The sequence below is a fragment of the Macrotis lagotis genome, chromosome 5, assembly GCF_037893015.1.
Source record: "Macrotis lagotis isolate mMagLag1 chromosome 5, bilby.v1.9.chrom.fasta, whole genome shotgun sequence".
NCBI classification, from domain to species: domain Eukaryota; kingdom Metazoa; phylum Chordata; class Mammalia; order Peramelemorphia; family Peramelidae; genus Macrotis; species Macrotis lagotis.
The window spans coordinates 2,247,981-2,261,694 of NC_133662.1; the positions used below are offsets into that span (position 1 = coordinate 2,247,981).

A 13,714-nucleotide genomic window follows, 5' to 3' on the forward strand; every position below is an offset into this window, starting at 1 on the left:
AATCCACAAACTGAGGAATGACTACTTTTTTAGATGGAAGGGACCTCATTTTGTCCAACTCCTCATTTTATAAATGAAAAACCAGGAGATTTAGTGACTTGGTTCATAAGGGTAGTAAGTATTATCAGGATGGATTTGAACCCAGATCCTCTGACACCATAACAAGGGCTCTTTCTACTACATCATGATTTCCATACAACAAACAAATATTTACATTGGAAAAAAGGCAGTTTTTAATGGATTGATTTGTTAATCAGCCTTACCAAGGCAGATAACTTTAATACATCTTTTTAATATCACCAGAATTTTCAAAATATCCCTTCCTATACCCTTCCCAAAGAGTAGTGTGTAACAAATAATATTTTTTAAAAAAGAGGAAGAAGAGAAAAAAATCAGCAATATATATATATATGTATATATACATATATATATATATACATATATATATATATATATATATGAATCTAAGATTATCTGTAATATTCCACATCTGTGAAATCTGCTAACCTCTCAGGAAAAAAAGGTATATAAGTATCTTGTCATTTTTCTTCTTTGGGGCCAAGTTTGCTCTTTGTAATTTTGAAACAATCACTTTGTTAAAAAGTTTTTATTGGTGTCTTTTGTTTTTTACATCATCATAGTTATCCACAGTACTCCTTCCCTTCTTCCCAAGGGCTACCTATATAACAAATAGTATTTTTTTTAGGTTTTTTTTTTCTTTGCAAGGCAAATGGGGTTAAGTGGCTTGCCCAAGGCCACACAGCTAGGTAATTATTAAATGTCTGAGTCCAGATTTGAACTCAGGTACTCCTGACTCCAAGGCCAGTGCTCTATCCACTGTGCCACCTAGCCACCACTCAAATAGTATTTTTTTAAGAAGGAAAAAAATCAGTCACAATTGATCAATATATTGAAAAAGGTCAAAAATACGTACAATATGCAAAACCTGTGTACTTTCTACATCATGAAAGAATGATTTGGAAATGTCTTCTCATATCTGCTCATTTGAGTTGTTTGATTTTTATAATTTCTATATATTCAGTTTTGATTTGGGGTGTGGTTCTTTGCATTAATTTTGTAGTTATTTTGAGTATATTGTTCTCTTGGCTCTGTTTACTTCATACTGCATTGATTCCTATAGATCTTTTCATGCTTCTCCATATTCATCACATGCTTCATTTCCTACAGCCCATTTCTTTTTTATATTGTTTAATATTTTTATTTAATATTTATTCTCATTTTTGTACAAATAATGTTTTTATACATTCATAAAATATTCTTGTTTAAGAGTAAATAAAATACCTCCTCCCCCCATAGACTTGCTTGAACGATAAAGGGGAGAGAAAAAATTAAAATAAAAAAATAATAGTAATAATTGTAGGTATGGCTAGGTGGCACAATGGACGGAGCACCAGCCCTGGAGCCATGAGCACCTGAGCCCACATCCGGCCCCATACACTCAATAATCACCCAGCTGTGTGGCATGCAAGTCACCCCAACCCCACTGCCCTGCAAAAACCAAAAAAAGAAAAAGAAAAAAAGACCCAAAATAAAATAAAATAGTAATAATAGCAGGGGTGGCTGGGTGGCGAATAGAGCATTGGCCCTTGAGCCAGGAGCACCTGGGTCCAAATCCGGCCTCAGACACCCAACGATCACTCTGCTATGCGGCCCCAGGCAGGCCACCCAACCCCATTTGCCCTGTACCCCCCCCCAAATAATAATAAGAAAAAATGTGTTTGAGTCTTTGTTCCAACACCACCAACTCTGTCGTGGGTAGATCACATTCTTTATGATAAGTCCATGGCAAAAGTTACTTCCATATTTTTCCACTGTTGCCATTGTTGATCGCAACTCCTTCCTTTCATATTTCTCCACTACCTTTCACTCTGACTCTGCTGTAGGATAGCTGAGTTGTGCAGCAGACAGATCCCCAGCTCTGGGGCCAAGAGGTCCTGAGCCCCCCTACCACACCTTAGGCCCAGCATCCACCTGACCCTATGGTCCTGGGCAAGCCATCCAATCCCAGCCCCTTGCAAGAAGTAAAAAAGAAAATGTGTTATATCTGACCACTCTCCCCCCATGTTCCATCCTCTCCTCCATCACTCACATCCCCCCACCTTCCCCCTCTCCTCCTTCTTTCCTTCTTACTCCAGATGCCTATACCCCATTGAGTATATATGCTGTTCCTCTCCTAGCCACTTCTGATGAGAGTGAAGATTCCCTCATTCCCCCTTGCCTTCCTCCCTTCCATATCATTGCAATAGCTCATTGTAATAAAGAAAAATCTTATTATATGAAATATCTTGGCCTATTCACCCTCTCCTTTTTCTTTCTCCCATTACATTTCCCTTTTTTTCTATTGACTCCATTTTTTACACCCTATTTTATCTTCAAATTCAGCTTTCTCCTGTGCTTCAACTATAAAAGCTCCCTCTACCTGCTCTATTAACTGAGAAGGTTCATGTGAGTATTATCAGTGTCACTTTTCTATGCAGGAATACATGCAGTTCATCCTCATTAAGTCCCTCATATTTTCCCCTTCTCCTCCACTCTCTATGCTTCACCGGAGTCCTGTATCTGAAGATCAAACCTTCTGTTCAGCTCTGGCCATTCCAACAGGAACATTTGAAATTTCCCTGGTTCATTGAAAGTCCATCTTTTTCCCTGGAAGAGGACATTCATTTTTGCTGGGTAGTTGATTCTTGGTTGCATTCTAAGCTCTTTTGCCTTCTGGTATATTATATTCCAAGTCCTACGAGCTTCCAATGTAGCTGCTGCTAAGTCCTGTGTGATCTTGACTGCAGCTCCACGATATTTGAATTGTGTCCTTCTGGCTGCTTGTAATATTTTCTCTTTGACTTGGGAGTTCTGAAACTTGACTATAATATTACTAGGGGTTGGTTTTTTGGGATCTCTTTCTTGGGGTGATTGGTGGATTTTCTCCATTTCTATTTTGGCCTCTGTTTCTAGAATATCAGGGCAATTTTCCTGTAGTAATTCTTTGAAAATGATGTCAAGGCTCTTTTCCTGATCATGACTTTCAGGTATTCCAATAATTTTTAAATTATCTTTCCTAAGTTTGTTTTCCATATCAGTTGTTTTTTTCAATGAGATATTTCACATTTTCTTATAATTTTTCACTTCTTTTGGTTTTGAAGTATTGATTCCTGATTTCTGGTAAATTCATCAATCTCCCTGAATTCTACTTTTTATCTGAAGGATTTGTTCTCCTCAGAGAGTTTTCTTATCTCTTTTTTCCATCTGGCCAATTTTGCTTTTTAAAGCATTCTTCTCCTCACTAACTTTTTGAACTGTTTTATCCATTTGACCTAAGCTGGTTTTTAGCATGCTATTTTCTTCAGCATTTTTTTGGATTTCCTTGACTAGGCTGCTGACTTCATTTTCATGTTTTTCCTGCATCTCTCTCCTTTCTTTTCCCAGTTTTTCTTCTAAATCCCTCATTTGATTTTCAAAGTCTTTTTTGAGCTCTGTCATAGCCTGAGCCCAATTTCTGTTTTTCTTGGAGTCTTTAGATGTAGGAGTTTGTGCTTCCTCATCTTCAGACTGAGTATTTTGATCCTTCTTGGGCTCACAGGCAAAATATTTCTCAATGTTGTTCCTCTTTTTTTCTCTGCTTGCTCATTTTCCCAGCCTAAGCCTGTTTTGGGGGTGTTTCCTGAGATTTTGGGACACTCCCACTAGGATCTCAGTGTGTGATGCTCTGTCCTCTCTCCTGGTTTGTGAATAACCATATGTGCCCCCCTCTGCCACGGGGCTGAGGTGGGGGGGGCCCTGCTGTTCTATGGTGGGGCCTAGACTACGATCAAGATCTGAATGTGGTGAGAGCCCCAGAGTCCTGTTCCAGGGACAGAGGACAGAGCTAGGCAGTCTCTCTCTCTTCACTCCCCTCCTTAGGTTCATTGGGCTCATGCCCTGGGGGTTCCTGAATCTGTTTCCTGGATCTGGGCTGAGGTGGCCATGCTGCTTGCTGTGTGCCCTGATGGCTGGGCTTCACGTGCTCGCTCTGGCAGAGGTCCCCCGCTGTTCCCCCAATTTGTGCTTGGTGCTCCCCGGGAGTAGCTCAGGAGACTCCCCAACTGCTGTGAGCCACAGCTCTCAGCGCCCTGGGACTTCCTCCGGGAGGCTGAAGTTCTTTCACTCTGGCAGGCCACCCCTCCGCCCCCCAACCCCGGGTTGCAGGGCCTTTCTGCTCTTTTCCAGGTTACATTGAGTAGGAGAACTGCCTCACTGGGTCCCTCTGTGGGTTCTGTCTCTTGAAAATTTAGTTAGAGTCCTTAGCTTTTGAGTTTTATGAGACAGAACCTAAGACAAGATTGTTCTTGTCACCATCTTGGCTCTGCCCCCTGCAATACGTCTAGCCCATTTAATTTCTTTAAGATTTTTTTTTTGAAGGCAATGGGGTTAAGTGGTCTGCCCAAGGCCACACAGCTAGGTCATTATTAAGTGTCTGAGGTCGGATTTGAACTTAGGCACTCCTGACTCCAAGGCCGGTGCTCTATCCACTGTGCCACCTAGCCGCCCCCCATTTACTTTCAATAAATTAATGTGCCATAATTTTTAACTGCTTCCTCAGACATTAGGCATCCATTTTATTTCTGGTTCTTAACTATCACAAAACTTGCTGCTATAATTATTTTGTACATATAGTCTTGCTTCTTATTGATAACTTCCTTGGAGTATAAATCTGGTGATGGAATATCTGGTTTGGTGGTATGGACATCTTAGCCATTTTTTTTTTGCTTAATTCCAAATAATTTTCCAAAATGGTTTCTCACAGCTCTGCTAGCATATCAAAATGCTTAGTGTTCCACAACTACTCCAATATTGGCTATTGGCATTTTCATCATTTTTGCCAATTTGCCGGATGTCAAGTGAAACCTATTTGGATTTACATTTCTCTTATTAGTGATTTGAAACATTTTTCAGTGGTCAAAATCCCACTTGGAATTTCTCATTCTTTTCCAGCTGACTATTCTTTGTTCAGTCAATATTTTTCCAATTACTAATACAAAAAAGTCAGTTTTCTAAATGTCCCGTTTTTTAAAAAAGTCTTTTGGTTAACCAGGGCAGTCTCGTTGCCAGGAGCATGGTAAGCAATTGAAGAGGAAGTTTGCTCAGGGTAGGATCAGTTCATGAGTTGTTTATTTATTTATTTGTTTACCTTCTTTTGGGTTCCAGTTGTCCCAGACCCTTAAAGCAGTTGAATTTGCTTTGTCTTTTGTCCATAATTTCTGTATTTAGGGCAGCTAGAATAGAGAACCCTTGGGCAAGTCACTCTTAACCCCATTGCTTTAAATAAATAAAAATTTTAAAAAACATTGTTCTTCATCATTTCTGTATTGGAGAATCATGGAAAGTCATAGGAATCAGGAAATCTCTAGTCCTCCATCTTGTTATGTATGTGGTCTAAAGGTTCACAACATTCATTTTTTCTTGTTTTGTAGTTGATCTTTTCATTACATTGTTGAGGTCATTGTGTATAGTTTTAGATCATGTAAATCTTTCCTATGCTTTTCATATATTCATCATATTTGTCATTTTTTACAATCCAGCAATATTTCATTATGTTCCTATACCAGAGCCATTCTCCATTGTAAGGGGATAAACTATACTGTTTCTATATCTTTGCCACCACAAAAAGTGCAACTTTAAATATCTGGTGTACTATGGAAACTTTTTAATTATCAATGGCTTCTAGGGATGAAAGTCTAGTTATGGAATCACTCTGATAAAAGGTATAAACATTTTAATTACCTTATTTGCGTATTTCTAAATTGCTTTCCAGTATGATGATACTGATTCACAGCTCTACCAACAATTGATCAATGTGCATATCTTTCCATATCCCCCCATTATTAATTATGCTCATCTTTTTTCATCTTTGCTAATTTGCTGTGTGTAATTAATAATTTGGAGCATTCTTTAATAAGGTTGCTGATGGTTTGCAATCCTTTTGAGAATGTATAAATATAAACATAAACTCTCACCATTTATATATTAGAAATGATTTTTGGTTTCACATACGTGTAAGTTTGTGGAAAAATATATATAAATGATATTAAACTCATTTTATATATAGATATATAATACATATTATTAGTTATTTATATATCTTAGATACTATACACTAAGAAATTTGATACAAAGATTTTTTTTCCATCCATTTTCCTTCTTATCATAGATGCATCTATGATCTATGCAACTACAAAAAGAGAAATAAGGCAAAGTCTGATGTTCATGGAGAAATTCTGGATGGGTATATAATGCACAGGGATTATTGAAAGAGCCCTTTAAGGGGTGCAATGGATAGAGCACTGGCTCCGGAGTCAGGAGTATCTGAGTTCAAATCTGACCTCAGACACTTAATAATTACCTAGTGTGGCCTTGGGCAAGCTACTTAACCCCATTTGCCTTACCAAAAAAACTAAAAAAAAAAAGGAATAGTGTAGTCTATGCTATGGTCAGGGGCCACTACAGGGCCATCTGTCCCATTCAAGTACAAGAGAGAAGTTACCAAGTAAGAGAAGACAGTACAGAGCTTTATGAGATACCTACAGTTTAAAACTTTAAATTTATCTATTACAAGGATTTTTTTTATATCTTTGCAAAAGAGAAAGTTTTCATAGCAAATAGGCATAGGTCCAGCAAAACACATTTCTACTTTGTCATGTCCAAAAATATCTCATTCTACATTTTAAATCTATCTTCTCTTTGGTAAAAGGTGGTTAACTGCTACATCTTCAATCCTCTCAAGCTGTGGTGACTTCATCAGCTCTCTTGGATTTAATTATTATCTCTATAAAGATAACTTCTAGATGTGTGTATATATACATATATATATATGTGTATATATTATATATATATATATATATATATATATATATCCAACCCTTGAATATCTAGCTTGGAACTATATATATATATATATATTGGCCTTCTCTCTATATTTCCAGTCATACATCACTAATTTCCAGTTGAGCATTTCAGATTGGACTACTCCATAAATATTTAGAACTCAGAGTACAAAAAAGAACTCATAATTTTTTAGTTCAATTCCATTCCTCCTCCAAACTTCTTTCTGTCATAGGAACCTCTATTGTCATAGACCTAGAGCAGGGGAACGTCAGATCTACAGGTTGTTTGGTCTGGCATTCTGCCATAGAGACCGCAGGCAGAACTCAAAATTTATAGATTTAGGAGCTTTTTAAGGATGAATTAATGTAATGTTTGACCAAATATAGTAGGCAAATGATGTTATATAAATACCCAAATGACCTTTAGCAGAAAAAAGGTTACCACCTCTGTTCTATACTCTCAGTTTCAAAACTTGGCTATAATCGTTGATTCCTCACTCTTAACATATACATTCAGTTTCCACATCTTTTATTTCTGCCTCCATCATATCATCAAAATCCTTCCCCCCATTCTGCCTTTATTACCTCTCATCTGGATCATTGCAAAAGGCTTCTAATTGGTATCTCTAGTCCTTATCTTCTAAGATTCATCCTCCACTGTTACCATTGTGGTTTTCCTGAAGTGCAGATCTGATTGATTCATTCCTACGTCCAATAAATTCCAATAACTCCCTATTGCCTGCTAAATAGCTCAGCTAAATTGATTTTCTTGCTGTTTCCTCACACATAAAATTTCCTGTTCTTTCTCTGTGTTTTCACACTAGTTATCACCAGTTTGCCTGAAATGCATTCAATCTGTCACCTCCATTTCAAAGAACCCTATTTCTTTCATGATACAACTTAGACACCACCTTCTTCATAAAGCTTTCCCTGATCCCTAGTGTTATCAAATTTCTTTCCCTTTCAAAATTACTTTGAATTTATATATTCTAAATATATTTGGTTTATGTAAAATTATGCAACAAATTTATATGCTAGAGAGAAGATAACAAGAAAATATAGTCCCTATCCTTAAGGAATTCATCTTATTATAAGAATTAACATGTAAATAACTATGTGTAGATCAGTGTAAATGTAAGGTAATTTCAGAGGAAAGGAACTAGTACTAGAGAAGACCAGGGAAAAAAATTTATACAGATGGAGAAATTTGATCTGATTCTTGAAGAAAAACAGGGAGGCCAGGAGAGTATTTCAGGTTTGGGGGGCAGCCAGGGACAATACCCAGAACCAAGTCAGGGAATGAATCTGGATCCTGTATGGGTGGAATTAGGGAACATATGAGAAGGACTGGAAAATTAGGAAAGAACCAGGAGTTCAAGGGCTTTAAATATCCAACAGAGAAATTCATATGTGTTCAAATGTATTAGGGAGACCCTGGAAGTTACTAAATAGGGGAGGGGTGAGGTGATATGGTTAGACCTGCACTTGAAGAAGATTAATTTGACAGCTGAGGAGAGAACAGACTGGAGTGAAGAGAGACCTCACTGAGGGAGGCTATTGCAATATTTCATTGTCATCACAGTAGTCACCATGAAATAATAAGGACCTGCACCTGCATTGTGTATGAGCTGAGACAAAGTGATGTTTTTAACAAAAGTTATAAAAGTAGAAACAATGAAGCTTGAAAACAAGTTTTATACATGGGATGAATTCAAGTGAGGAATTCAGGATGATATTGAGATTGGGAGCTTGGATGACTGGGAGGATGATGGTACTCTTCAACAGAAATATGGGGAAAAGATATTGAGTTCAATTTTGAATATATTTGATACCCTATGAAATATTCACTTTAAGCTGTTCAAAAAGTACTTGATAATGTTTTCAATTTTAAGATTGTTTTTCTTGATGGATAAGAGGAAAACAAAATCAGAGTTGAGTGTCTCTGTTTTCTCAAGAGGCATTGTGATATAGAAAGGAATACTGGACTTGGAGGAGGAAAGGCTTGGCTTTGAATTCTCCCTCTGCTACTTACAACTTTGTATGATCTGACTCTCTGCGATCCCTTTTAATTCTAAATCTATGACCCATGCCTTCTCTTCATTCACTTTAAACTTTTTTCCCAAACAGTGGATTGATTTGCTTTCTTTTCTTCTCTGAAAGGGCTTTAAAAGTTCTCCTTTTCTGTTGTTCTTGTCACTTTTCAAAAGTCTCAGTTCATTCTGACAGGTTCATGTCTGACTTTTGTTTGTATTGACCTCTAACTATTTTTAAAAGCACACAACATTTAAAAATCCTGACTCTATAGTAGGTTTTCTGTAGGCAGATAGGGAGAGTATATTCTATTCATAGTTAATGATATGGGCAAAAGTAGGGGCAAGAAAGTCTAGGACAGATCCAAAGAATGTCAGGAAATATTTGAAGGGTAGAATATATGTAGAAGAGTGATCATAGATAATGCTGGAAATTTAGGTAGGTTAGGCCATTAGGAACTTTGAATAGTAAGCCAAAATTAATTACCTTTAATTGGCAGATGATAAAAATCCAGTCACTGAAGATTGAGGATCAGGCTAGTGCTATAAGAAAATATTCTGGCTACATTGCATAGAATAAACTGGACAAAAAAGAGATCATATCATAGGCAGGGACTTCATTTTAGAAGAAGTCAAATATAATGAGGACCTCAACTAGAATATTATAAATAAGATTAGATATGAGATATTGCAAAAATAGAATCAACAAGATTTAACCATTAATAAGATGGAGGATAAGGAGTGGTCAAGTAAGAAGGGAAGAGTACCATCTTTGTCTAAAGAATTCTTACCCATGCTTTTTCTTTATTGCTCATCTATTTACCACCCAGTTCAAATGTCAGCTCCTCTGGAAAGTCTTTCTTTGTTTTCACAATTAGCAATAACCTCATACCACACTGAATTAACATAATAATTTGTACATTTCATGGATTTATCACATAATATCTTGTTCTATTATTTGTGAATATATCACAAGATCACCGATTTATATGCCATCAGTCATATCCTCTACTAAATTATAAACTCCCTGAGGTCATGTTTTATTCAAGCTTTCTGTCTAACTCAGTACTTAGCATAATTTGAGTTCTGAGTACAGAAGGTACCAATAAAGATTTCTTAAAATTAATTGAATAAAGAATGATTCCTAAGGTTTTGAGCTTGAATGACTCAGAGAATATTCTGGCAGCAATATATTAAGGCCAACAGAAAAAGTATATCTTGGGAGAAAGAGTGTTTAGTTTAAGAAATGTTTAATTTGAAGTACTAGGATAGCAGTAGGTATATCTAGTGCTGGAATTTCTAGCAGGTCATCAGAAATGCACTAGAGCTTAGAATGATCAGGAAAAGAGAAATAAACTTAGGGAGTCATTTGCATAGAGGTAATAATTAAAACTTTGAGGATTAGTGAGAGAGTTCTGGGAGAAAAGATAAGCGCTAAGGATAGGGTATTCCTATGGGAAGAAGAAGTGAAGGAGCTAGATGAGTAGACAAAAAAGGTAGTCAAAGAAGGAAAATTGTGGAGCCTCAGGGAAGCGAAGGAAGAATTACAAGAAGAGGTTAGTGAGCAAAGTCAAATGTTATAAAGTGATAAAGAAGAATGAGGAGTTAGAAAAGGCCATTGGATTGCAATTAGATAGTTATTGTTAACCTCAAAGGGAACAGTTGCAATAGAGTTGTGAGAGCAGAAACCAGATTACAAGAGGTTAAAAAATGAATGGAAATAGTAAAGAAGGAAGTATGTATAGATGACTCTGAGGAGTTTGGTTATGAAAGGAAGTTTGGAGATGAAATGGAAGCTCAGTATAGTAGTTAGGTTGAGGGAATGTATAGAGAGGATCTGAGCATGTTTGAATGCAGAGAAGAAAGTGAAAGAATGAAGATGAAGAGAATAGATAATTAAAGAAATATTTGAAAGAAAAGAATAGGAATAGAATAGTTTTTGGAAAGAAGCTACTTCTGCAAAAAAAATATGAGGATGAATGTTGATAACAGAACAATTTTGAAATATAAACAGAAGGAAGCTGATGGAGTTCATGTCAGATGACTTCCATTTTGTCAGTAAAATAGAAGGCAAAGGGCAGCTAGGTAGCACACTGGCCCTCAGGAGGACCTGAGTTCAAATCCAGCCTCAGATATTTAATAATTGCCTAGCTATGTAACCTTGGGCAAATCACTTAACTCCATTGCCTTAAATTAATAAAAAAAAATTTAATTTTAAAAATAGAAGGCAATGCTATATGCTAAAAGTAAAGAAGCTAATGTGGGATTGGTGACTTGAAAGGAATGAAAAAGATTTGGAACTAGCTCTAGTGAATGTGGTAGAGAATAAATAGGAGATTAGATAAAGGATTCCTAAGAAGCAGTGAGGGCCCAGATGTCATTAGAAAGCATGAATTACTAATTACTAAACTGTATAACCCAATCAGCCTGGATTTGTGGCTTTTTTTTTCCTCCTAGAAATGTGTGGTCACTCTTGAGAGTTGGAGTAGAGAAAACAGAAAGTGAGCATTATCCACAATTTGAGATTAGCAAGGATAAGAGTTAGATGGGTTCTAGAAGACCAAAAGAGCATAATTGGTCATGGGGTCAATTATGAGGTTTAAATTGGATAGAGAGGTAAGTGAGGCCATTTGTGGACTAGTAGTTAGGAAGATCAATCATCTGAATCTCTACAACTGGAACTAGCTAAGGCAAGATGTATTGTCCTTTGCAAGAAATCCTATTCTGACTCTTGAAGGAAATATCCAGAAAAAAAATTATTGTGTATTTTTAACAAGTTTATTGTTTAAGGTAAAAAGAATTGTATTTGAAAACTTTAACCCAAGTAACTGTTTGTATTTCACCTGAAAATTTAAAGGGGAAGTCAAGCCATTCTGAACAGAGTAGAAACAACTCACCATCGCCAAACCAAGAGAAAACTACCAAATACTTCTGTCAGCCAGATATTCAGCTGGATATTAAAGACCTGAATGACAGAGTGGAACTAGAAACAGAGATGGACCCAGACTTGGAGGCCGAACTGGATTTGGGGCCAGAACTTGACTTTGATCTAGAGCCTGAAACTGAGATTGAGATTGAAACTCAACATGCTCTAGAAGGAGAAATAGATGTAGAAACAGAGTCAGAAACAGAGTGCCATGCTTATGATCAGCCATATGAAGTATCATACCAAAGACCATGCCACTGTGATAATAGAGATACCCAAAGTAGGGAGTACCGTGATATGTGGGATCAGAACTGGAAATACATAAAAAAATCCTAACAATCCACTATAATGTCCCATGGGAATTTCTCCCCCACCCAATTAAGAATTGCTTAGTCATGGGGACCTTGATAACTAGTACCAACACTGACCTTGTAGCTCATCCATGTATGTTAGACATGGACCCATTCTAAGGATGGGGATGGGACTCCCAGAGCACATCATTAACATGCATGAAATAGCACTGGATCTCTAATAATCTCTCAAGCTGTAGTACCCAAAGCAGATGTTTCCCTCTTTATGGGTCCTTAAGCCCCACCAAAGTTCCTGGAGATTCTGGCTGACCATTGCTTATAGCTCCTTTCTACCCTCCCTCCCCACCATCAGCCTCTACACATAAACACTGAGGTTCAAATAAAATACGCAGCTCTAGTTATATTCTGCAAAAGGTTTTGTATTCTTCCAGCCTCTCCTTCCTCTTATGCACTCTGAGGCTATAAGAAGATATGAAAGAGAGAGTACAGACATAATGTGTGCTCATGGGAAGGAATGCTGGCAGGGAAAAGGGAAATCTGACAGCTGTTTTGCTTAGACAATGCTTCTTTACAACAATTATCATAGAAAGGAGCAGGAAACAGTGGGGCAGGTGGGTGGTGTTTTGCCAGGATGTAGAGAGTGGTGGAAGAGAAGGCTTGCCAGAAGATTTGCAAATATTACTTTAACTGAAAGAATCTTTAAATTTATTAATTCCTAAAACTTTGGGGTTAAATGCTGTCAGGGAAAGGGGTTCTGGGATCTAGTCCTGCCCCAAACTCAGAATTGCATACTATTAAGATGCAATCAGAATGGAACTCTTAGAAATAGTTCCTTTCCAGTTCTATTTCTATCACATTAGCTGAAGTTTGGGAAACCTAATAATTTTCTTTGGAACATGTTGCAATGAATGACTTGTGATGAATCTCGCTTTGTTGGAATGTGGGACTTCTTAAGAGTTGGGGGAAAAAATGAAAACAATCATTTCTACCCAAACTCAATCAAAAAACTTCCCCTTTTAAAAAATTGCTGATGCTGAGCCCAGCCAAAAGTAGTTGGTGCATGCAACTCTGGGTTCTAGTCTCAACAGTGTCAATCAGCAAATGAGGCCCACTTTTCTTTGTACCTCAGTTTAATAATTTTGTTAGAACTTAGACCTCTCTGATCCCTCAGACTGCATCCATTAATTAACAAGTATTTATTGTTCATCTACTATATGCACAGCATTGTGCCTAAGGGACTCATCCCCAAGATGACATGTTCCTTACCCCCTAGCAGCTTATAATCTAGTTGGGGAGTTAAGTCATACAAACATTCTAATAAAATGATAATACAAGAAAAATACTAAAATCTAAAACTTATAATGGAAATCTTACCAATAAAAAATGAGTTTAAACTTTAGCAAAACCAGGTCCTAAAGTACAGAATTCATCTAAATAAGAACATCAAATGGACAAATGTATGAGGAGCTGTCGTAGGCATGCTTAGAGTATGGACTGGGTGCACACTTGATACATACAAGTTTTTGTACATGTGCCTTTGAGAGGCCGCCTGGATTATTTTTGGATCAC

The 13,714-nt window shown here is 37.1% G+C and overlaps 1 protein-coding gene across 12 annotated transcripts in view; it reads left to right on the forward strand.

Annotated features, from left to right (window-relative positions):
• SLC26A8 (solute carrier family 26 member 8) overlaps window positions 1–12,546 on the forward strand; it is a 169,180-nt gene extending 156,634 nt beyond the window's left edge. For all 12 annotated transcript variants that reach the window (XM_074236437.1, XM_074236436.1, XM_074236439.1 and 9 more), the window contains one exon: window positions 11,766–12,546. In XM_074236437.1, coding sequence (XP_074092538.1) covers window positions 11,766–12,170 — 405 coding nt within the window. In that variant the 3' untranslated portion in view covers window positions 12,171–12,546. The remainder of the gene's footprint in view (window positions 1–11,765) is intronic.
• Window positions 12,547–13,714: the final 1,168 nt, after the last annotated feature.